Here is a 27,355-nt window from a genome sequence, read left to right as displayed (position 1 = left end):
GAATGTCAGCCGATCTCTCCGTTGTATCAAGTCTCGCCACAGAGAGCAACAGGCCAACAATGGTACAAATATTCAATCACTACATTTCAACTATAGTTCAATAAATATGCGGAAGATGGCAGCACAATAACAATCATTAACTTCACGTTAGACTCGTAACACATACACACAAATTTCAACATGTCCTCATTCGTTAGAAACGCCATAGAGGAAATTGGTCGAGGTGCACGTGTCGTTCAGTAGTAATAGTTATATAGTCTCTAGGATACAAATCTCCAATTCATGAACCACCGACAACATTTTAGTGATCCCCATGACGCTTAGATGGTTAAAAATGATATCAGCATTTCTTTATCAAAAAAAATGAATGGAATTTTAATTGATTTTGCACATTTCTGCTGGTGAGCCAACGATTTGTCTACAGAAAAATTAAATCTTCAACAGAATTTTTTCTGACCAGTTTTCACTTTGAATTAATAACAAAATAATTTATTAAAGCGTATCAGAGAAACTTTGATCAATAGGATTTCACCCCTCTCGGGTGGAGAGGGTGAAATCTTGGAATAAATTTGTTGAGGCTATTCTAAGTAAAACTAGGTTGCTAGCAGACAAAACCCTCAGAGCGAGTTAGTTTTTTTTAAATTTATAAATAATTGCTTAATTGTTTATTATTGAATTGTTGATGATTTTAATGCACAGAGGGTTTCAAAAAGAATCATCCGATGAAAAAAAATGATAACTATTCGGCTTTTAATCCGTTTTGATCGAATAATAAATAGGTAGAGAGAGAGGGAAATCTCAAGTTTTACGCAGTTGCCGTCAGATATTGCTAACGCTCTTTTTGCCGCTACTTAAGTGTTTGTCAAGATGGCGGCTGCACAACAGAAATCGTATTGTGTTCTAAGCTTCGCGAAGTGTGAGCCGGTAACAACTGTTCATCGTGCTTTTTGATGACAATACCCTGGTGTTAAACGTCCTACCGATCAGAGCACTAGGCTATGGTATAAATAATCCCGAGACATGAGTTGTCTGGGTCCCCGCATGTCAGACTAAGATGTGGAGCGCATCCGACAGTTTTGCACGTAGTCCACAGAAATCCACTCACAGTGGATGTAAAAGTTTCGGGCGAATTTGACTACCGTATAGACATATGCCGTGCATCCCATGGTGAACATATTGAACACCATTAATTTGGTTTGTGAGGAAACTTATTAATTAGCCATGTAGTATCTTTAATTTTTCCTAACATACGCATTTCAAATCGGGTGATTCTTTTTGAAACACCCTGTGTATTTATTTATTTTAAAAAATAAATCCCCAAATATAACCACAACCAACCCTATTTATTTCACTGCAAATCCCCCGGGGAAGGAGGGGTTGCTCAACCTCAGCGATTTACCCTTCCCGTTAAATGTGTCTCGCTAAACTTCTCAAATCTATTGATGTGGCCTCCTGATGAAAAGTTTGAATACTACTACACCTGCATTTTGTGGAATGTGTTCTTAGTGACGACGAAGCCATCGGACAATGCTTTCGTGTCTATCAAACCATTGAATTAGAAAGTTGTCTACTGACTGAATAATGTCTGCAACTCTTCAGAAGAGAATGATGAAGAAAGGCAACTGCCTAAATCAGCAAGAGATTGTATTGCTTTTCTTTAGCATTCTAAGCATAACTTTTTGAAGGTTTCTGCACCTGTACCTGTTTCGTAAGGTTATGGTGGTGTCCCTTACAACATCTTGAAGTTTTTGGTGACAGCGACGAGCTGCGGGACTTTGAGCACATTCAGATTTCAGCTCTTTCAAACATCGTGATTGTACAACGTTACACCGCTCATTCGGTCAATCTTTGTTCTTGTCATTGTGGAAAGAAATTCCATTCGGAAGGTAATGTATGTAGCTAACCAAGTGATTAAACAGCATCAATGTATCAATGTTGTTCAGTTTAAGTCAATATTGCGGTTAAAATATGTGAAATCGTGAACTTTGTATCCAAACAAACGAGTATATACTAGTATGATGTATGATGTTCTTAAGTCAGCCACCTCGTTGGGCAATTTGCCTGTTGTGGCGTTGTATTTGTATTTGTATTTAGTGTACAAGTTCGTTTGCGCGTGTCAGCATGCATGTGTGGTATAGGGAACTTTTGAAGACATTTGTGTAAAAAAATGTGTCCGAGTACATATTCAGAAGAGATGGCATATGTTTGATGTTTTAGACGTGGAAGCAGCAAGAAGATGTGAGAAAGAAAATGATTTCCTACTTTCCGGTTAAATTCCGTATTTCAAAGCCAATCGTTTGACGTGTGAATGGCAGGGAATGAAAATTCTTTCGAGATTGGAAGGTTTTCAACGAAATGTATTGTCAGCAACAAACTTGTTATCTTTCGTTTTCGGACAGTGATTGATGTGCTTAAGTGACATCAAAAACATATTTCGTTTATTGGAAAAAAAAAGTCAAAGTATGAGAAACTGAGAATAAAATACTTTTTCTCTATTGATTGTATGTTTAAATAGTGCCTATGTATATGTATGTATGTATGTATGTATGTATATATATATATTATTCTGTCGGTGGAGGAAAAACATTTAGCGAATATTTTGCAGAATGAAATAAAAATTTAAAAAGTGAATAGGTTATATCGAGAATGCGGAACTGATGTGAAAATTCGAAATAAATGCATAAAAGAGGTCACTGTTTGATATAATTCAAAATATTAAAGATGCAGGTCACGTTTACTAGAGAAGATGGGCAGAGAAACCCCAAAAATTCTAAACAGCACTGTCGTTTCACATACGTGTATTGGACAAGACTATATCGCCACTGCAAAAAAAAAAATAGAGAAGAAAGTCCAAATATGTGGGCTACATGTTTCATACTGAGGTCTGACGTACTATATGTACTCCTTTTAAATATTAGATACATTAATATAACCTGAAAAATGTAAAGAGATAACAGGAAGGAAAATCCATTCTGTAAATATTGTTATTTTATTGAAAATTAAATTACAACAGTTGTTAAAATCGTAGTTTTCAAATGATGGTGTAAATATGAGCCAAACATAATATACGTACTTTTATTCGTAGAAATAATCAAAAAATCTACCATAACCACTTCGATCGAGACTTCAGAGCACTTATTTTCTTCTCCACAAACAAAGTTAGGGCCCCCAGAATATCCCTTCCTCTTGAGGTCCATGGTGCTGTCAAGGTGACTTTGTATGAACTCGATATCGGTGTAGTAGATAAATAAACAGAAATAATTATAGAATATAAAATAACAGCACTCGGAGATAGCTTTGTGTGTGTGTTTAATAATATATAATTAAAAAAGTAGTTTTAAAATACAATAAAAATCCGAAAAGTTATAAAAAGTTAAGTGACAATTGCAAAAATGGCTTCTAGCCCATATTTTGGGACCAACAGTATGTTCAATTCTTACTGACGGACAACCATCATTAGTTGACGATATTTCTTGATTTCGGTTTTCAAGACGTATCTCATTATCTTCCCAGTTGCATGGTATTGACGAAAATATACAAATAAATTTACATCAAAACCTATAGACGATTAATTCCCCGTTAAAGTTTATTTTCCTTTATACTACATATTACTACTACGAAACTTTATTGTAAAAAATTTCGTGTAGTACAAAACTACACAATTCAACGCAAAAATGGTGTCTACTTCCCACATAGCTGTTCAATACTTTATTCTTCACCATAATGTTATACTTTGATGCCCTCATCACCAAGTGGTATATCCTTCTACTAGCTTATTCAACGCGCGAACAATTCGATTCGCACCCCACCGTTTCCACAGAGGTTGTCAGTTGAAGTTGGTTTTCTGCGGTTTCTAACTTCAACGCACGAATAGAGCCAATCCCCCCCCCCTCCCCGTTGAGAAGTCTTGCCACAGAGAGCAACAGGCCTAAAACGGTAAGATCTTCAATATTACCATTCACTCACAGTTCAAAAAAAGCGTTCGCCACAGAGAGCAACAGGTCTACAACAGTAAAATTGAATATCATCACACTTCACCCATAGTTCAAAAAATGGGAGGCAGATGGAAGCACTATAACAAGCATTGCACAGACACATACTTCACGTTAGGGTCGCTACACGGACGGAAACATTCCAACATGAACAGGAGATGCACGTGAGGTTTTGTAGCTTTTCCAATGGCAAGCACATATTTAGAACTTCTCTATTGTCGCTCAGCGTATAGTTAGTCAGACAAATATTTCTCTAAATTGTAATTATAAAATATTTCGTTGGAAAGTTTTTAAGCTTACGAATTCTTTGATGATAATAAGTTTACTTACTCACATATTTTCCCTCTGCAGTGGTAAAACAGACATACAAAGTGCAAGTTTTTGATGAATTCACTGTGAGTGGTAATACAGCAGTCCTACGCTGCAACATTCCCAGCATCGTCAGAGATTACGTCGCTGTTACATCGTGGGTCCGAGATGATTCCGTTACTCTTGTTGCATCGCCATACAGAGGTTTGCATGTTAATGTTATTTTTTATTTTCCCCTGTCATTCATTAATGAAATTCCTATTCCTTTCCATGCCGATGTCGTTCATATTTATTAAGGTTTCAATATTTTTTCCTACTGATTGTGGATATGCTGATATATATTTTTTATTCTAAAGGTGGGCGTTACAGTATATTCCCTACTGGTGAACTACATATAAGATCAGCGAGCTTGGACGACAGCTTCAAGAGTTATCGATGTGTTACACGGAACAGGCTTTCGGGAGAAGTAACGAGCAGTGCGACTGCTGGAAAGCTTTTTGTGACTGGTATAAAATTACTTTTAACCCGAATCATAAATATTATAGTAATATCGTACAAAATTCCTTTAATGTCGCGCGATAATGCTATATATAAATTTCAAGTATCATTTTTCTCACTCCAGGTCGGTAATTTATTTACTCAGCAAAATATATCTATGGATGGAAAAAAATAATAATAAACATGTCGCAAGTGTTGCACTGAAATCTCAGTCCAATTTTTGTCTGACTGGACATTAAAACTCGTTCTTCAGCTGTTGAAAGCTTCCGAGTGTGGAATTCTGTCACGTTTTTTTGAAACGGAGTATATACAGTGGATTATTGACAGTAGTGTACGACGTATAATTTATACATACAGGGTGTCCTGAAAGTCATAATTCGGCCTTTATCTCATCAATCATTCGTCGTAGTGGTATTGTTTTCGAAAAATTATCAATATTTGTGTTGTATATACCAATTACGAGAGTGAAAATAGGGTTTTCACATAAAATAAGAAAATTAGACTTTTATACGGTCCCAATGGTCTCTAACTTCCAATTAGGAAGTTGCTGTTACTTCTGAGGCCAGCAAAAAAAAAATTCCACGTTTGTGAGAGCAATATTCGCTGAGACATTTTTGAATTGAAAGATCGAATTTTAGTTGGGAAAGAACAGCATAAACGATTGAAAGAAGCGTTATCCATTGGTTTATGCTGTTCTCTCCCAACTTTTCTCAAAATCTCTTGAAAATATGGTTATAGCGGGAGGGATTTATCGTTATATCAAGTATCGTTGAAGCGAAATTCCTTAATGTATATTTCCGTGCTGCACACCGGTGAAAATATAATCTGCAAAAATATCTATATTATGTTTATATAATTATATGTTGATAAAAACTTTTTGATAGCACCAAAAACATATTAACCGATATCTTTTAAACGGTAATAAAAGCATAATTTTTAAAATGGTTTCAAAAACAAATAATATGCAGCGTCTTACTCACATAATGTTAATTTGCACGCTCCACACCTGTTTAAAATCAACAAACATTTTCACTTCGAGAATTATAACAGATATATTGGTTTTTATATGACAGGTGGCAGCAGTGGTCCCAGATTAAAGTTTTTTTCTGTCGTGTATATAGAGGATATTATTGTTACACAATTGCACTAAAACTCCTGTTACCGTCTACAAAAAATAATTGCACATCATAGTTGGTTACTGCCACAAAAATGTTCTACTCCCCGTTAGTTTCAAGCTCAGGTTTATTCATATTCAGCACACACACACACAAAAATTGAAATACCGTGGCAAACATAAAACCATCGTTGCGTGTAATATTCATATAATTCATATTTTAATGGTAGCATAATTCATATTATAATTCATGGGTAGAATATTCATACCCATCAGTATCATATCATACAGCTTATTGTTTTTCAGCCACGTCGTTGGGCAATTTACCTACTGTAGACTTTGTACCTGTATAAATATTATTTGAATGAGTCAAATATTTTTCTCTTTTTATATTTAGAAGGCAGTGGCGGTGTACCTCCAAGGATAACTCACACGCAAACGAAAATTGACACCACGGTTGGTAAAACAGTTGAAATACCGTGCGCCGGTCAAGGATATCCTTCACCAACGTACACGTAAGTGCCTTGTTCCTCATAACCAGAAACTACCTAATGTAAATAAAATATATACAACTATTTATATGCCTTTACGAAGACCTTCGTATAAAAAAAATGAAATAAAAAATACAGGAGGGGGGGGGGGTGTATCACAAAAAAACAAACCAAGGGGGGTATGACATTTTACTGATACACCACACCGTTGATCCTAGAGGTATACTCCCGATTAGGAAAAGTTTCCAAATAGCGTGTAGCAATCAGATATGTCATTCATGTTTCAAGGGGCTGTATATTTATTAAAATAAACAAAATTAACATATTATACAGTGATCATTTTTGTCGCACCACGGTCATTTTCTGCACACGAGGGTAATTAGACCGGGACCTACAATTTATTGGCGATTCCTAACGGCAGGCTTGTTTTTTTACTCATCGAGAAGTTGGCACGCTAACTCCCTGCAGTAGCCGTTTTTTGTAGTACCCTGTGTCAGGAAAGTTTTCTAACAATGAAGAACCGGGTATCGAAATCACGACACCTATAAACATCCTTTGGTACTTTAGGCGAGTATCTTATCGACCGGGCTACCACGCCCAAATTCTAATACAGTCCCCGTGTGCCCAAAACATAATTAGAAAGTTGTTGCTCTGTCTCCTTGGTTGGAAACTGCGTTAAATGACGGATAAAACGGTTTTTGCGCATTTACAGCTGCTTCTTCAGCATTTCCCGATTGTCGAATTCGAATATCTCAGTAAATATTGCACTTGGAAACATGGAACTTTTTTGTTGGCATCAGCGGAGACAGAGCAACAACTTTGTAATTGGGTTTGGGGCACAGGGAAAAACGTTTCTACCGTAAGAAGGATCAACTTTCCGCCAGTAAAATGTCATATCTCCTCTCTGTTTCCTATGTGCTCCGTATATATCTGATCAAAAATATGTTACATCAGATTTAAAATTTCGTACATCGTACACAAAACACACACAAGAAAACAGGTGATAACATACCAATATTACCGCCTAAGGTGGCTAGAATATATAGTGTGCAATATATAAACGACGAAAATAAATTTGAAAGCAAATCAAAATGCTCAACGCAGAACAAAATCGGTAGAATGAAATTTGGAAATTTGTTGAAACAAATGAAGAAATTTATGAGTGGAAAATACAAAGCCATCATCGGGAGAAACACCACAGAGACTGGGCGAAATAGAAAAAGCGTTTCTCAAAGTACTTTATAGGTCTAAGCCTTAAACGAAAGTACTTCTCTCTCCCATGTATGAAATTCATTCAAATCTCATTCTGAAAAAAACACTTGGTGAAATAGATGAGAGATCACAAAATACTGGTTTCTCATTATTAATAAGTTTTAGAATTTCTCAGAAATAAAAATATTATAATTCATCGAAACCTTTAACTTTGAGAATTTGTTTACAAACATTCCTCATGGTGATATATTTAAAATATGTGAATTTCTACTCTACAAATATTAAAACTGTATCAGTATGACAAAAATTGATTGGTTAAATCTCTCCAAGTTCTGCATTTCTGAAAAACATGGTATGGATTTATTCAGACAGGTTATTGGTGTTTCTATGGGCACTAGTTTTTCCAGTGCGTTATGCCAATATTTTTCTGCACTATTATGAAAGTTCAATTTATGAAAAAATGGATTGTTTTAGATATATAGATGATTTAAAATCGTTTTCAGAATTTTCATGAAAACATTAATAAGATATATCCAAACACTCTGAATCTGAAGAAAACCAATAATGATCATATTTCAGCAGGTTTATTGGACTTGAAAATCAAAGTTCACAACACAACCTTAATTGGTATTTACGACAAAAGGAATGACTTCATATTTATAGTTGATGTTTCGATAATCCTAATATTAGCGAAGAAATTTGCTACAATACTGATTATTATTTTGATGCGATAAACAACTTTAAGCAAACTATAGTTGGCAACAGCAATCCTTCTTCACTTACAACTATCTATATGGAAGGCATATCAGGTGAGTTTTTATATGGACCCACATGACAAAGTTTTATTATTGTATCAAGGGGGTAAGCTTTCATTAAATGTGGTATTTCACCTATTTTCTGCATCTTTTGTTATAGTTCGTAGTTTTATTCATGCTATAAGTTTGATAGGTAGTTATGTTGGGTTATCAGTTAGTCGAATTGGATTTTCTTTTGTTGGGCTTCTGATTTGCTACATTGTCAAAAACGTAGGGACACAAGCATGCCCCCCCCCCCCCACACACACACACAATGGTGGGGCTGACAGGGTCCGACCTGGGACGACTCTAATCATTTTTTGTATTTTCACGCTATAAATTCACAATAGAGGTGGGGGCCCATCAAATGTCTCAGCCTAGGGCATCTGGTCCAAGATGTGGGGGGAGGGGAGGGGTGGCAAGGGCACAAGTAATTTCGTTTAAGGCTTAGGAGTAAAGTATTTTCAGAAAATATTTTGCTATTTCGACTAGTTTCTGCGGTGTTTTGTCCCAATGAAGAAATCTGAGATGGCTTTGTATTTTTTCAACTCATAAATGTCTTTTGTTCCAACCCTAAATTTTCGAATTTCGTTGTATTGATTTCGTTTTGCGCTTTCTTCCAAATTTATATTCGTTATTTGCAGAAATACAGGGTAAATCCAACCTATTCTGCCAAACGAAAGGGGGATGATAGATGAGCCCAAGTGGATCATGAAACACCCCACCAACCCTGTCCGATCTCAAACCGTTTTCGACTTATGGTGGTTATTGATTATGAAAAAAACGCGCGATGTCCAAAAAACCAGAATTCGTGAAGTTTCTGAGCAACCTGTACTACCTTCACGCAAACAAAGCATGCTATAAGGTGACACCAATTTCATCGATATATCTGGTTTTAATGGCGAACTACAAGCGCTGAAAGATTGGCAAAGTTGGAAATCGAATTGCCACCAAAATATTTAATCGCCGATTCTGCAAACACCCTTCTAGCTGCAAAAACCAGTCAAATTCGCCAAAAACTTATCCATTCCACCAGCTTCCGAAAGAGCCGTTTGTCGAAGTAGATATTCGACGAAAATTCGGAATTTGCAGTTACAGATTTTGGTGACAATTTCATTTTACACAAAAAATCCTATAGGGTGACACTATCACTATCTGCAGGATACCGGTATTTAATGTCGAGCTACAAGCGCTGAGAGATCGGTGAAGTGAAAAATCAAATTTTCGCCCCTAAACCTACTAAAATTTCTTCGACGAACGCAGATTTCAGTGTGTACGCAAACAAAAGATTAAATTTCTCCTGAACCAGAAAACCGACACGGTTTATTGTAAACTCTTTCGAACACTGGTGGAATGGACAAGCTTTTGGCAAGTACCACGCCACTTGAAAAACGTGATTAGAATACTATAAATCATTAATTCTAGCCAATTGTCGTTAGTTCTAGCAGATAATAAAGAAAAATCCGTCTTTGCAAAAAAATTAGCTCCATGCATCACGATAATCCCGTGATATTATTTATTTCCCGTATGGTTTACAGGAGACGAAACGGATACCGAAAGGAACAAATGAAATATCAGGATTTGCAGTGTTGAATTGGCAACTGCTGGTGGGAAACAACGATAAGGGATTCGTGTCTTTTATCTATCTTTTCGACCATATCTCATCACCCTGGATTAGGAATCGCACATAACAGGTTAAATGATGGTCGAGAAACTGATAAATGACAATCAGTCAACAAGAGCACATGATCTGTGGCACTGTAGGTGTGCAGCTAATGCGATTCAAGCCTCATTTTATCTTGAGCTATCGATAACGAATTGGTGAATTCCGCCGGTAGATTTCCGGAACATCTTCATGTGACTCGATATATAACTTCATTCTATTTACATGGTTGAAGTACGAAATACTGCTCACGAAACTCAACGATAAGATCTGATGGATGATTCTGATTTGATTAACTATGTTCTCCAAATCATTTCGGATTCCGTGAAAGAGATAAACCAATTACATTACTATAAAGTGTGGTAGGGAATATTATTAAAAAAAGAAATCGATTTATTTTATTTAAAAAAAAGTCGACTCAAATTAACTCTCTGTAATCCAAATAAATTGAATCTGATTTTACCATCAAATTACATACTATGACAAAGATCGAAATCCATAGCTATCTGTATTTTGTATTTTTCAGACATCCCATTTATTCCTAACACTGTAAATATGATAGCAGGGAAAAAAATTGTTGTAAAGTTGATGTGATTAGCTAGACAGCGAGCTGCTCAACATGAAAAAGCTACAGCTTTTTATTTATTTATATGTTCACCATGATATTGATTTAATCATTTATAGGGAGGAAAGCATTTCAAGTTATCACTTGGAAAATTCACAATTGAGTAGAAAAATGAATATTTTAAAATCTGAATTTCTCCAATTTCAAAATAGTCACAAAGGAAGGAGATTATTTTTTTTTTAATCAGTAAAAATGAACGCTTGAAGTACTTGGAAAACTGATCAAAATGCCCTTTTCTCATTCAAGAAGTGATTAGATATTTGAGAGTGTTTTTTTTTTTCAGATTTCAAAAGGAAATTCAACGACCCCCGAGATAACTCACTTTTATTTATTTTCATTTTTTACACATTTTTTTCTCTGAATTAAAAAAAAGACGCAATTATGTTTTAGAATAGAAAAGTTTGTTTATCATCTTCGTATCGAGAGAAGAGTGGCTATTGAGGCAGCTGGGTACTATACATCAGGTGGGGCAAATGTTTTCTCTCTACATGTTTTTTTCTTTTACCACACGAGACCTGGCTCTCGAAACTGTTAATGAAGTTTTCATAAGTAGACATGCGATACTGTCTTAGAAAGAAAGCAAATTGGTATCGTTGAATATTTTATGCGTTGGTATTAGAATTTATGCTGAGTGCTTATACTGTATCGTGACTGCCTACCAACTAGGAATACTTGGCTTATCAAACTGACTTTTCAGAGCACAAACCTGCCGCCTTGGTGGTCGAGTGGTCATAGTGACGGACTCGCATCGCGACGATCCGGGTTCGAACCCCACCGCCGCTTGTCAATATATAAATACACAGGAATTTTTCTTTTCCTCTTCATCTTTTGCACTCATACGCAAACTGGTTGCGATAACAAAGCCGCAGCCTTCACTATAAAAATCCAACAGACGCAGCACAAGTCTCCTTGATGTGTCGTCCCGATTTTAACGTCCGTCTAGACCACATTGCTAGATGTAATGAAATGTTACATCCAGTGGAGGTGCTGGTCTAGCCAGCACCTCCTAGAGATAGAAGGCCTCCGCAGTCTGCTTGTAACGTCAGTAAGTAAACATTTTCCCTCAGAATATTCAGGGAAAAAAATCCCTGCCCGTGCCAGTATCAATGTTGTGAGCAAAAGAAATGGTCGGGCTCAGAATTGGCGATTTATATGACCCACATCCAATCACTATGCGGTATTTGTGAGCTAATCAGGAAGATTCTAAACCAAAATAAGAAGAAACGAAATAGAATGCTGTGTTTCAAAATGTGGCAAACTTGCTAGGCAGAATGAATGACGTTTAACACTGCAGAATCCTTCTATGTCTAGGAGGTGCTGGTCTAGCACGATGCTCACTCGATCACACAGCGGCCAAAATAGTAATCCTTTTTGACATCGTTAGCAGTAGTAGTTGAAGTGGTTGCATGGCAGGCTTTCAACACACGACACGATCATAACATACAAATTCAGGCATTTGCAATTTTCATTACAAAACATATAAGGTAGATGGCAGCAACGGTAAAACACACCGTGTTTGAGTGGATAAGTGGTAAGGTGCCCGTCTACCACCATGAAGTTTGCCTTTCGGTCTACGGTTTCAATCCTGGGAAAGAACATAAATGACTTCTTTCCGCTACTTCGCCTAAGGCGAACACCAATGGGTGGCACCTTGATTTCCTACCCAACTCAATCGGTAGTAGATTACTATATAGCATAGTTTCCCAACCTTTTTTATCCCACTGCCCCATTCTTCAGAAACTTTTTCCTACCATGACTCCCCCAACGCAATCTAACCCATAAGATCCTATGTCATGCCCATAGTTCATACCGCCCCCCCCCCTGGAACAACCCATCGCCCCCAAGGGGGCGTTAACGCCCACGTTGGGAATCACTGCTATATACCGATGTCACCGAAGTACGTGTGGGTTAAAATAGTAATATGTAACACGAAACAAACATCACTCCGACAACATAGATTCGATTGCCGAGAGGAATATTTACGAGGTGTATGTACGAGGTTTATTAGTAGTAGTGGTGGTTACGTGACATAAAGGCACACGTGCAGCAACGATAGATTACACTCTGCATTCATAATTATATGCATCAACGTTTCAAAAACAATCGTGATCCAAGAAGTGGCAATTTTGTCATTCAATTAGTTTATTAATTCTCTTTTTAATGAAGGTAATAAAATGAAATCCCTCGAATTGTAATTAATATCGAAGTTGTTTTAGTGACATTTCGCTTATTAGGTTCTAAAAATGAAATGAAGATCGAAATAAATGCATTTGGTTGGGAGTGATTTTCTAAAACTCTAAAACTAATATTTAGAAAAAATGCTGAATACCGAGAAAATAATGTCCCGAGTCTCTTGGACCGAGTTCACTAACAGTAACAAACTTGCAAATATTTGCGATTTTCCTCTTCTCCTCGTTAAAAGGCTGTTAATTAGCTCAGCTTTAAATTTGAAAAGGAAACGAAAATATGCTTCGCTTCAGTGTAATCAGTGGGGGGTGATGGATCGTTAATTGCTTCCGCGGAATTTCAGTTCTATTTACTTTCCTAATTAGCCCGACTTTGTTTGCGAACTCTTTTGAGCCTGAGCGATTCCAAGACGACGACGACGACATTGAAAGCAAGGGGCCGTGATCCACTTTTAAAAGGAATCTCAAAAGTTCTATTCGATTCAAAACTGAAATTCGAGAATTTAAAAAAAAAATAATACCCCTATTATTTTAAATCGCCTCATTTCATTTGGAAATAAAATTTGGCTTTCATGAAACATTTTCTCTTGTAAGAGACGCCGCATATATGTCTTCTTTATACAATATGCCAGTGGTTCCACAAAACACATGCATTAGCCATTAAGACATCCTCCAGGGTATTTCAGGTTGGCGACAAAAAGAAGCAATTCCACACGAAAGAGGATTATAATTTAAAAAAAAAAAAAGTACCATATAAAAGAAATAAAAAGTTAAATATTCTATAAAATGTCGAAGAAAGAGGGGAAAGCGCACTGCAATAATTAGGGAATTAATTCCCTTTACAAAATTTTTATCATACGGATTTGCCAGTTTTTAAATGTATTCGAATTTCAATTGCATAGATAATTATTTTGAGAATCACCACTTTATTCTTCGTAAAGAGAGTTGAAAAACTCCAAAGAAATTTATTGAAAGTCGCTTGAAATCCCATAGGGAAAAAAACATATTATTCATATTGTCACGTAGTTTTATTCAATATATGTTACGGAGCGATTGCGCAACCAACACACTCGAACTCAGCTCGAAAGTGGGTCAAGATCTTTAATACAGCTTTGCTCGGACTCCAACCAGAAAACAAAAAAAACCACAGATGGACATTCCTCGGGTGACCATACGTCCCGTATTTCCCGGGACAGTCCCGGTATTTTCTCTTTTTTTGGACGTCCCGAATTTTTGGCAAAAGTGTCCCGGTTTTTCCCGTATTTCACACGACACCTACTTGAATTTTTATTCTTTATTGAAGTCGAAGATTGAGATTATTTTTCAACTCATAAATTATTTTATGATAGTTACAACTATATATGGGATATTAATCTCCCACATTTGCTTTGGTAAACGTTTTTTATTTCGTGGAATGCATTTTAATCCACTGCAATTTGCAGTAATGCATCATTTACCGCCATTGTGATGTTTCCGTAATTTCAACAATATTTGGCAACTTTGTTTGGTTTTGGCATTGTTTTTGGCGATAATTGGCGATGTCCCGTATTTTTCCGTATTTGGAATCCCAATGTCCCGTATTTCTCTCGAAGAAATATGGTCAGCCTAGACATTCCAGAAAGAAATAAACAAAGAAAAAACAAGAATAAAATATACCTTGTTAAATGATAGTCATATTTTTCTGTGTCACAATAATATTGCAATAACGTTAATCACTTTTACATGTACTCAAAAATTGCAAAAATAAATTCAAAATTAAAGTGATGACTATTTACGTACCGCCAAACCAGTTTATACTGATCGTTTGAATGAATAACGTTTATAAATTAATATTTATATAATTTATTTTATCCAGGAAAACTCGCGGGTGAATGAAGGGAAAACTTTTCGTTATTAAGTAACGTGTGACATAAAGTCAAAGCAACCATTCTGGACCTATCCGATATGAAAACACTCACGTTCCAAATGGGAAATATCTCGACATTAAATAAATCCACTACTTTTTTTCGATAAGAACATAACTAAGTTTCGATCAAACAGTCCCTTTTTTTCGGCTCTCGATAAAGTCGTAAAAGACTCAATTTACGGACTATTGTGCTGGAAATAATCCTCTACCAAATAGTGATGTGTTCCGTTTTAAGAAATAAAATATTGTATAACATCTGAGTTTTTTTTAATGAAAAGCTCCATATATAATGATATTAGAATAGCAAATACTTCGCGCCACGTTTGTCAGTTATCGAAGTATTTCATTCACTTTCCTGAAGTGACGCCAGAGTGATTGGGTATCAGATCTCTAATGCATCTTCACCAGTTCACTCTCGCACAGCGCCCATGACCGATATTAATGTCACCCATGGTGCAACGAAATACCCTTTGTGATTCACTAGTTTGACCCTTTCAAGGGTAGTGGTTCCACTACGAATTGCTCAGCCGGACGGTGGTCGGCTCCGATTTGAGAAATTATATTTTTTAAGACTCAATAAATCTATTACATAACACCACAAAATAGTTTCTTTGTCTTTTATTGGCTTATATGTGAACAAACTCCAGCTGCAGCAAGATAAGCAATTCTGATTTTTCTCATTTAATCTCAGAAAAATGTGAGCAATAACCTGGGAAAAAAATCTCTTTTCCGGTGCATACTCTTTTATTTGCTAAAATCATAAATTCAAGAAAATTATTTATAATTTTCAATAGTTTTTCAAAGATGTTAGGTGGTTTCAAGGGCGAACCACCGCCTACTCATAGCTAAAACATGTGTCATTTTCTATTTCTGGACTATAATATAGTACGTTTGCAAGTGGGAAGACTGAATTTTGTGTTTTTTGTGAGGTTGGTGTCTTCCAATTTTTCTGAAGGAAAAGACAAAATGTAAACTGAAGAGCCAAAAAAACTGGTAAATGGATGCGTATGCAAATAAAGAGATATGGAACCAATCAGAGTACGGCGCTGCGGTTGGCAACGCCTATATAACACAACAAGTGTCTGGCACAGTTGTTAGATCGGTTATTGCTGCTACAATGACAGGTTATCGAGATTTAAGTGAGTTTGAACGTGGTGTTATAGTCGGCGCACGAGAGATGGGACATAGCATCTCCGAGGTAGCGATGGAATTTGGATTTTCACTTACGACCATTTCACGAGTGTACCGTGAATATCGGAAATCCGGTAAAAAAATTAAATCTACGACATCGCTGTGGCCAGAAAAAGATCATGCAAGAACGGGACCAACGACGATTGACGAGAATCATTAAAAGTGACAGACGTGCAACCCTTCCGCAAATTGCTGCAGATTTCAATGCTGGGCCATCAACAAGTGTCAGCGTGCGAACATCGGCTTTCGGAGCCGAAGGCCCACTCGTGTACCCTTGCTGACTGCACGACACAAAGCTTTACGCCTCGCCTGGGCCCGACAACACCGACATTGGACTGTTGAGGACTGGAAACACGCTCCAATTGCTTCGAGCTGATGGACGTGTACGGGTATGGAGACAACCTCATGAATCCACGGACCCTACATGTCAACAGGGAACTGTTCAAGCTGGTGGAGGCTCTGTGATGGTATGGGGCGCGTGCAGTTGGCGTATATGGGACCCCTGATACGTCTAGATACGACTCTGACAGGTGACAGGTACCTAAGCATCCTGTCTGATCACCTGCACCCATCCATATCCATTGTGCATTCCGACGGACTTGGACAATTTCAGCAGGACAATGCGACACCACACACGTCCAGAATTGAAGTAGCTCCAGGAACACTCTTCTGACTTCAGACACTTCCGGTGGCCACCTAAATCCCCAGACATGAACATTATTGAACATATCTGGGATGCCTTGCAACGTGCTGTTCAGAAGAGATCCCCACCCCTTCTTACTCCTACGGATTTATGGACAGCCCTGCAGGATTCATGGTGTCAATTACCTCCAGCACTACTTCAGACATTAGTCGAGTCCATGCCACGTCGTGTTGCGGCACTTCTGCGGGCTCGCGGGGCCCCTACACGATATTAGGGAGGTGCACCAGTTTTTTTGGCTCTTCAGTGTAATAGGTATGTACGGGTGAAGTGTTTAAATTACAGAAATGTGCTTTTTTTTATACTAACTAATACACTGAACAAGCACTATATGCAATACTTGTAAAGTGCCACTGTGTGTTCTTATCAGAAAGATGGCGCATGTTCTCAGAAATTTCATGATTTGTAAAATTAAGTTAGAAGAAATTAATGGTATGAATGAATTCTTTGAATAATTTTGAATAATTTAACTCTTTTTAATGAATAATTCCGAGATAACTTTCTGCACTTTATGATTTTGTTTCGCACATTTTGAGAATTCGTCAATATCACGTTATACAGGATCGATGGTTTACACAGCTAAATCACTATCCACCTTCCCCTCTCAGGGATGCAAAAAAAAATCCTCACCATAACTCACATTTATAAGGCCCGAACATTGCATTTATCAATTAGTTTCATTAAATACTGAAGAAAATAAAAACCGCTCCCCAAATGGTTAAAACATATTCCCGATGGCAAATATGAATCGCACTCAGCGACTTATTAGCGATCCAGCGATTACAGCGATCCGAATCATTTTAACTTCTTATATGTTGTTTTTCCATCCCTACCTTTAATGAAATAAATGTAAATAATCATAATAACCTACCTCTAAAAGTACGTCAGGCAAAATAAACATTGTTTTTGTTAACAATGCATCCACGCATACACGGGAAAAATATCAAAGAAGAAAAAAATCTCAGTGTCTATACTTTATTTCAAGGTATTGATCTCTAGTGTATTATAATGTGGCTATAGATTCTTTCTTAGAAGACATTGGAAAGAAAAAGATATAATATGCAAAAATATATGTTAATTAACAAATTAACCAAAGAGAAGTACATTTAATGTGAAAGGAAAGTTTCTATTTGCTGAGGAAACAAAAAATATAAAATAGATATGTATTCGAATTAAAACATATAGTATATACGTTATATTCAACCGGGGAAAAAATATGTCGTGTGTTAAAAAGCAATTCTCGTCATTTTGTCGGATGAAATATTACAGATGTACGTTATGTTAGTGGGTTTTTCTTTTCGAAATTCAGAGGATGTCCCTTAGCGGCTTCCCAAAAGTGATTACAAGAAGTTCGGAGTTATTAAGAACCACTTGGGTATTAAGGTATATCTCGAGTAGATGGATGACGTGAAAATGAAATAAAAATCATTCTCTCCATCTGAAAGCGAAATGGAAAACTGTGGAAGGAAAAAAAAAGGGGGGGGGAGCAGAAAAATTCAGTTTCCTCATGGGGAAGTTTCGACGACAAGTTTATGAAAAATAAAGTAGAAGTGGCACAGAGCATTAATTTTCGTCACAGAATAGGGAGCGACATCATATAACGAATTTGCCACTGTGACGTTTCTGTATTAGGGAAAATACTCGTACATTTCTCTCGACTTAGTATACAGGGTGCATAGGTAACAGGGCGTATGACATTTTACTGGCAAACCGTTGATCCTAGAGGCATACTTCCAATTATGAAAAGTATCCAAATAACGTGTAGTACTCAGATGTGCAATTCATGTTGCAAGGGGCTGTATAGTTATTGAAATAAAAATGACAACTTTTTATACGGACACCCTGTACCCAAAAACCGAATTAAAAAGTTGTTGTCCTGTCTCTTCTGAAGCGAACCAACATTTGCAGAGATATTCGAATTCGAAAAATGGAGGGAAGTTGAGGAAAAACAGCATTAAATGCGAAAAAAACTGATTATCCGGATCTAATGCTTTTTCCTCAATTTCCTTTTATTATTATTTTTTTTGAATTAGAATATCTCAGAGAATATTGCAGTTTGAAACATAGCATTTTTTTTGTTCGCATCAAGAGAGACAGGGCAACAACTTGGTTCTTGAGCACAGTAGCCGTATAAAAAGTTAACATTTTTATTTTGATAACAAACACATGCAGCATAAATGGCATATCTGAGTACTACACGTTATTTGGACACATTTCCTAATTTAAAGTGCCCTTCTAGGATACAACGGTTCACCAGTAAAATGTCATACGCCCTGTTACCAATGCACCAATGTACACTGTGTATTAAAGTATGCATTACTTTTAATAGAAAGAGATATTCAGTTATAATGATGTGATATCAAATGAAGATTCGAATATTTTTCAGAGATTTATCAACTGGTTATAATTAAACGAAACAAAAGAGCCTATGGAAATATGAATTTCTTTATACTGTAATCTGATAATGTCAAATGTCCTTGTAAAACTGCTTCAGTATTGAAATAGGCTGATGGGGCAGCAACATCACGTATATTATCAGGAATGTTACTTTGTTATAAGTTACTGCAATCTGCAGAGTTCCATTTAATACATTATACTATCGTAACGCAATAAATTTTCATTCTCCGTCTTTCATTGTTTCTGTTGGTTATTTCTTGTACTAATATACAGTGTAACCTGTACGAAACGGACCGTCAAGAGACTGTAATAGTATTACCTATTAGGCAAACTTCCGTTTTATAAAGGTGTTCGCTAAAACGCATTTAGATGCGTGATTCACGCATCAAAGTTCGATTTTACTCCGAATTCCGTTGAAGAGTGGAAATACTTCTACAAATTTTAGGTTATTCTTTTAATACTGCTATTTCTCTGCTACTCTTTAAGAAAAAATGCCCCTCTTTTTATAAAATTTTAGTGGAGGAGTGAAATTGCTTTCACAAAATCATTTCACCGGATAACACTCAGTACAGTATTACACAGGGTATCCTGTAAGTCCTAATGCGGCCTCTTTCTCATCATCTGTTCGTCGTAGAGATATGGTTCTAATTTAAAAAATGCTCAAAGTGTGTTCAGGAATCACTCCATACCAAGATTGAGAGTGAAAATACAGTGTTATAAAATAAAATAAAAATTAAAATTTTCATACTGTTTCTCTCTGTCGTCTAACTTCCATTTAGGTTGTTGTCGCCCTGTTTCTCCTGCGCCCAGCAAAAAAGCCATGTTTCTAAGGGCAATATTCACTGAGATATTTGAATAAAACAATATTAGAAAAATTGAGAAAGAACGAATAAATTTACACTTACTAACCTATAATTTGTTTTGTTGGTCTCAGAAGAGACAGGGAAACAACGATCTAATTGGAAGTTGGAAGGCAGGGGCGGTATAAAAATTTATATTTTTTTTTATGACACTTCATTTTCACTCTCCAAACTCGTACGGAGTGATTCGTGAACACACTTTGAGCATTTTTTAAAATTATAACCATACCTCTGCGACGAACGGTCGCTGAGATACAGGCTGCATTAGGACTTACAGGACACCTTGTATGACACGTGAGAAACATCACTGAAATTCCTCGCCATGACCACAGAAAAAGATCGCTACCGCAGGGAGTGCCAGATCGAGGGATTAGCGTACCAACCTTTCGATGAGTATAAAAACAGGTTGCCGTTAGGAATCGGCAATGCATTGTAGGTCACAGTCTAATTAGCCCTCGTGAAGAAAATGGCGGTGGTGCGACAAAAACGATGAAATGATCAACATCAATGAGCTGAAGCTCTTGTGCTGCCACTCATCATATTAAAAACACAAATTTTATAATTCTTCGGTTGAAATTGGTGACCGGTTTTTGATTTAAGTGCCGCGAAAAAAAGAACAAAAACAATATGCTGTGATATTTACTAAATATTTTATAAACAATAATCTTAGTTTAATTATGAAGTTTGCTTCGAAATTTTAGCAGTTATTGTTCATGTATCGTAAAATAACATTAGTAAAAATAAAGTGCAGCCTCACTTAGCTTTCCGATTACAATTACAAAAAATTGGGGAGGGAGCTACCCTTTACTAATGTTAATTTACTACAAAGAAACAACAACTGTTGAAATCTTGAGGCAAGCATGATGATACAAGATTCTTCGAAAGACTGGTTATTTGTGGAGATGAAGATTACAAGGAAGAAAATTCATCCCTGCCCCGACGGGGACTCTCGCTTGCCGGACGAGTGCTCTACCATCTAAGCTATGGAAGCAGATAGAATACTTCAACCTTGGAGCGTATACATATGTTGAAAGGCACCGTACATGGACGACGTCAACAATCAACAATAGCTCGTAAATGACAAAGGCTAACCAGATGGCCATATGCATATAGAAAGGGCAGTGATGAATTTTCTTCCTTGTAATCTTCATCTCCAAAAATAACCAGTCTTTCGATGAATCTTGTATTGACAAGTGGAGAGGACGTTTCTATATGCATATGGCCATCTGGTTGGCCTATGTCATTCACGAGCTATTAGTTGATTTTTGACGCCGTCCATGTACGGTGCCTTTCAACATATATACACGCAACATTGTATACGCTCCAAGGTTGAAATATTCTATCTGCTTCCATAGCTTAGATGGTAGAGCACTCGTCCGGGAAGCGAGAGACCGGGGTTAGAGTCCCCGTGGGGGCAGTGATGAATTTTCTTCCTTGTAGTCTTCATCTCTACAAATAACCAGTCTTTCGATGAATCTTGTATTGGACAGGACATTTCTATATGCAAGCATGATAATGTAATTAATAATACTGCTCATACAATGTTCAGCAATGTCATGCGGTATTGAATATTTTCAGGCGATGCATTAATCTAAAACCGATCATTACTTTCAATCGAAGAATTGCAACAGTTTTGTTTGATAGGTAGCAGCACGAGTTCCATTTAAATGATGTTTTTTACATATACTATATATAGGAATAGGGACAAAAGAACCCGTATTTTACTAGATATTCGTGTAATTTCTGCCGTCTCAACCAGTGTTCACCCATACGCATCTAGATGCGCGATTCACGCATTCAAATTCAATTGCATCCCTCCAAATTTCATTCAGGGGAACGAAAATACGCTCAGAAAAAACAAATTTTAATGGAGTTATTTTTTCCTGATAAAAAAAAATCCATAATTTCTCAAAAAGAAACCCTTAAACTTTGGGTGAGGATTTAAATTACTCTTCTATATTATTTTTTCTGGTAACACTTCATTAAAGGACAAACTCAAGAGAAGTATTCGTAATATTCTTTTGCAGTTGAAGTTTGTTAAATGACTGCTGAATATTTGCACTAAAGTATTAATCGTCACACAGTGCAACTGAAGAACTCAATTAATTTTCAACTAGCAATATTTCAGCGAATGTTGTAATTAAAACATGTAACATTTTTGTTGGACTCAAAAGAGACAGGGCAACAACTTTTTTATCGAAGAATTAGAAAACAGAGTGAACCACATATATATTTTTAGCTTAATACACACATAGTTCTTAATATATAGTTGGATATGGGTAGAAATAACACATCCAAAATAGACAATAGACATTTTTTGGATAGTTGTTTTTTCTTCAATTTCGTTTGTTTAGCATTTCGAATATATATATATATATATATATATATATAAACCATGTCTTGTTGCTCAGTAAAACTCCAATTTCATTTCAATTTTAAATTTTCATCGATTCGTAATAATGGAAGTGAATGCATCTTTCGGTTAATTTACAGGTGGTATCGATTCAGAGATGGTATGGGAAATTTGCCTCGTCCTATCGAATCAAATGGCCACAGGGTATCCGTGCTGAATGGGAGCGTCCTTATCCGGAGAGTGACGATTCAAGATGAAGGAAAATATCTCTGTATTTTGAATAATACCAGTGGTTCAGAAAAAGCGGAAATGGAATTGCTCGTTCGAGGTGAATAAAATCTTCAACTTTTTTGAATATTGTTCAAATTTTCCAGTCATGTATGAGTATGAATTACTCGTGATTCAAGTATTCATATGCATTTAGTTCGCAAAAGTTGTTTTAGCAGTCTTTCAACCAGAGAGATTCAAGAGTATATACATAATTTTGAAATTTCACCTGAATTTTTACGATCAAATTAGTGTTTTATTAAACTATAAATTCATGTTTCTGGATATAAGAAACTTCAAATAAGAACTCAAAATTTCTATTTTTCTTATCTATCTTTTTATAGTCACATCATAAGTATCCATTTTTTGTTGCAGTCATCAGCATGTATGAGTCGGCATGCCAAGTTCACTTTCCGTCATACATATAAATATCTCTTATACAAATAAAAATACAAGGATAAAACAGGCAAAATGTCCAACGAAGTGGCTGAGAAAAAATTGTCCATTACAAATGTGTATGTCACCATTTACACACAAACACACACACACACACACACATATATATATATATATATATATATATATGTACATATTTGCAGGGTTTTCTGTTAATGGATATTATACAGGGTTACTTATGCAGGGTGTATATAACATTTCAAAATTTTACTTCAACACCGCTGTAAAGAGAAGCGTCTTGCTTATTTGAATGAAAAATAGTTAAAATATTGTCTTCTATAGAGGAGCAATAATTGGTGTTTGATTATGGTTGAAATCTATGAAATACTAATGAACTTGTTTGATTGACATGGCAGATGTTCAATGTGATGATCTTTGCATTCTAATATGACCTGAAATCTCAAAATAGCATAGCCCAACTACAGATCTGAGTGTTCCTGTACCAATAATAAGAAAAACTGTAGAACCGTAAATTAATGAACCTAGGTAATTAATCTCCATACTTTAGAGCATTTAACCTGGGGCTTTTATTTCAGATAAATTCTAAAATATGAACTCTATATATATTCACCCCATATATTATACAACATATACATTTGCTCTGCAAGGAACAGTTTTGAAAAATCCATTGGCATAATACAATCGAAGCTAATTCTTCTACCTAGGGTTAAAAGGGGATGCAAGACACACATACCTCTTCGTTAGCATATTTCTCGTAAAGGCTTTGCTACTTGATGATCGTATTTATTTCATATTATCCAAATAATAACTTATGCTCTTAATTCCTTCACGTATCTCTAAATAGGATGATAATACACGGCCGTAAATATTTTTCAAGGATTATGTCATTCTCCGCTATCCATACGAAGGTTGTCACCAAACACCAACTAAGGATAGCGCTATTGTGATCTTTGACCTGAATTAGGTCCGACCGTCCATATACGGACCCGTTCAGCGCACATGAGCTCTAAGGAAAGATTACGATTCGTTTCCTTTGCAGTTTAGTGGTCTAGGGCATTCACCCGACAAGTGAGAGGACGTGGGTCCTATTCTCCGCAAGGGCAATTGCACTTTCTTTCTTCCAAAAATTTATCAGTCATCTGTTGAAAAACCTTCACAATTTATTTTAATCTAAAAATTCGAATACCTGCGCAAGTGATCGCTACGAAAAAATTCGAGGAAAAGAAAACTAGCTTCCTGGTAGTATACATATATTATCGAACAACCTCTTTTTATTTCCCATAAGCACAATGCCAGGCTACGTACAACAAAAGGAGTTTGTTTTCACATCGGGATGTGTTCGTTCGTATCTTTTCCAAGAAAGTGGATATGAAAATTTTTCCTTCGCTGTTTACCTTGTGGAAAAGCTTACGCCATGTAAAGGGCAATTTCCAGTGTTTGTCCACCGGATTAGACCGTGCCCGAGATTTACGGCGTGCAAAATCCGTCATTCTTATCACCTCCGGAGCGTACACCGAAAATAAATGTTTCAACGAGCCTCTAAAAATAAGGTACATGGAGAAAGAGAGAGAGAGAGAGAGAGAGAGAGATCTCTCTGGCACATATCTTATTAGCAATTTTTCTTTTCCCAAGTGAGAAAGAAACATCTTTCTACTTTTTTCTTTTCTTTCCTCATGATATATAATTTTTTTTTTCTTCAGTTTCTTAAGCTTCCATCACTTTTCTTGACTAGAAGCGAAGGTTTCGCTTTTTATTAAAATGTTTCTTTTCTTTTTTCTTCCGGTGGGTTTTCCTCAAATTGCTTCTTCTGGACTGTCTGTTCATGAAACAGGTAAAAAGGTTCGCTTGGTTTAATCGCACCTCCGGCTGTAACGGACACATTCCTCTCTCCCCATTTTTATTTTTCCGCAGAAAAGCAACGAAAATGCAAATGTAAGTGGCATGGCTTTCCTTAGATTAAATGCGTGCCATTATCCCAAGCTGCTTCTCTTTCCAAAAAAAAGAAAATAATATATATTTTTTTTTTTTGAAAGAAAAACTCTTTTCTATTAACGGAAAATGCCCGAGCATTTTTTCTCCTCCTTTTTTTCATTTTTTACCTAATTTTTCGTCTTTTTTTTTTCTTTTCTCTCCCTTCACATCCGGGGCATTTATTTTTCATCTTTCTCATTAAATACTGAAATAATGTTCTGAATTCTAGTTTCCGTTTGCTTTACTCATTTGAATATTTCTTATTTTTATGAAAAGAAACAAAAAATACGGAACGTAAGACAGTTCCACCGACTTTTCTTTCCCTTCATCTTGAAAAATGGCTGAATTTCTCACGATTTAAGAAGCGTCGATTTTTTTTTCTCCTTTTGTTAATATTCTAATGCTGAATCCGAGATCTTTTGAAACTCAGTGCATTATGTCTTTGGTCGTTATTCAACTACGATGTTGCCGGGATTAATTTAGAAGAATGGAATCTGAGCTTCAAAACGAAAACAAAGGTATTATCCGTGGTTTCTCTCATATATTACGATTAAGGTTCAGAAATCAAGAACAAAGAAATTAAAATACGGTAAGAAAACAGTGATTGTTTTCTTACACAATACATAATAAGTGACTGTTAACGGATCGTTGCCATTGAATCACTACTTTTTGTTGATATGCTAAAAAATAGACGTATAATCTTTAAATACGCATAAAGGGTGTTATCCCTTTGAGATTTAATATTGATTCAAATACGGTGAATGCCGCTTAATAAAATCACTTCCATCCTGACGATTTTAACTTAACTAAGCAACCGATTTTTATGTAATCACGTGAATCAAAAACCAAAATTCCAGAATAAAATCGAAGGGTAATTTTAGTTACTAGAATTAGGTTTTTATGACCTAAAAGCCGACAGAATATGCTCCATAGAAATTTATTTATGCCCTAGAAAAATCAAAATTTGTCATAAAAACCTGAAACTATGGCTTTATAAATAGGCTAACTATATTTCTTTCAGGAAATTACGAGAAATCCGCCCATCATTGTCTAAAACTTACCAAAGGCACACAAATAAATTTGCCAGTTGTTGCTAATGTCTCCGAAAATTTGTAAATCAATCCAAAAACGATGCCAAATTAAGTAAATTTCTGAATTATTGCTCATATCGTGGAAAAATTTGTCAATTGTGGGAAATGAAGCAAATGAAAAGTGAACTTGGGGGAAACAAATCCCTTTTCATCGTTCTGCTGAAGTATGCAAAATAATGCTCTAACACATGAAGAAATTCCTTAAATTCTGAAAATCATGAAAAAATTCCCTATTTCGTAAACAGTGAACTATGCAAAAACATAAAAAATGCACAAAGTCATAAAAATCCGAACCCTACCAATTGGCAAACATGCGTGTTCTACACTGATCAATTTAGTCATGTATTAATAAATAATTGCTTACTAATTAATTTATTGCACATACACATTGTAATGAATAAACTTTCATTCAAGTATTTTTTTTTTCAATTTAAATTTAAAAAAGAAGCAAATAAGTTCCATATGTCATGAATGAAATCAAAATTTCACAGGGTTAAATTTCCTTTGGAGTTTCACTAAATGCCTCTTTGTAAATGAAATTTCAGTTTAAAAATGTTTCTCTCATTTTTAGAAGTGGCTGTGTTGATTTCATTAAAACAGAAAATAAATTAATTATGTGATTCGTATTCGCTTCATTTCGTTTCTGATATTTGATTTAATAAAGGAGCTTATTTTATCCACCGGTGATTTTATTAGCGACGGGTATTGTAACTACATGGTGGTCACAAATAAGATTTCTGTAAACACGTTGATTATAATCTTCTTTCCATTTCAGATGCTCTGCAAGTCAAAGTTCATCCTCCATCACAAACTGCAGATGTCGGACAGACAGCCGTGTTCACCTGTAACGTTTCCGGTCATCCTGTTCATTTAGTAAGCTGGAGGAAGGACATGATGCCCGTTTTGTCTTCGAGAAGGATCGCTGCTACAGGTGAAGAACTGCGAATTAGAAACGTCGAACGAGATGACAAAGGCATTTACCAGTGCTTTGCTTACAACGACAGAGATTCGTCACAGGACTCGGCACAACTATTGCTTGGAGGTATTATTGCTCGGAAACCGTAATATTGGTCGTTTCAGTCAGAAGCTGTGATCACAATTAGCTCTAATTTTCATAATCGAAGGTTATACAGGGTGTCCTGTAAGTCCTAACGTGGCCTTTATCTCATCAACCGTTCGTCGGAGAAGTCGGGTTCTAATTTGTAAAATGTTCAAACTGGGTTCAAGAATCACTATGCGCCAGTTTCGAGAGTGAAAATGCCGCTGTGGTGGTCGTCTGAAGATGGTTTTTCTGCGGTTCGCAAATTCGAACCGATCA

The 27,355-nt window shown here is 36.1% G+C and overlaps 1 protein-coding gene and 1 non-coding gene across 4 annotated transcripts in view; both read left to right on the top strand.

Moving 5' to 3' along the window:
• The window catches only part of LOC149078969 (cell adhesion molecule Dscam1-like), a 134,044-nt gene that overhangs the window by 54,090 nt on the left and 52,599 nt on the right, over window positions 1-27,355 (top strand). For all 3 annotated transcript variants that reach the window (XM_089241202.1, XM_089241201.1, XM_089241203.1), the window contains exons 3-7: window positions 4,344-4,505; window positions 4,658-4,807; window positions 6,311-6,428; window positions 22,432-22,619; window positions 26,813-27,079. In XM_089241202.1, the coding sequence (XP_089097328.1) occupies window positions 4,344-4,505; window positions 4,658-4,807; window positions 6,311-6,428; window positions 22,432-22,619; window positions 26,813-27,079 (885 nt within the window). The remainder of the gene's footprint in view (window positions 1-4,343; window positions 4,506-4,657; window positions 4,808-6,310; window positions 6,429-22,431; window positions 22,620-26,812; window positions 27,080-27,355) is intronic.
• On the top strand, window positions 21,284-21,355 carry TRNAP-GGG (transfer RNA proline (anticodon GGG)). Its single transcript has one exon. It is a non-coding gene; the product is annotated as a tRNA-Pro (tRNA).

The sequence above is a fragment of the Pholcus phalangioides genome, unplaced genomic scaffold (assembly GCF_987345545.1).
Source record: "Pholcus phalangioides strain wild (caught in Gottingen) unplaced genomic scaffold, Ppha-v1.0 ptg000013l_1, whole genome shotgun sequence".
Lineage (NCBI taxonomy): Eukaryota > Metazoa > Arthropoda > Arachnida > Araneae > Pholcidae > Pholcus > Pholcus phalangioides.
This window is presented reverse-complemented; position numbering and strand designations above follow the sequence as displayed.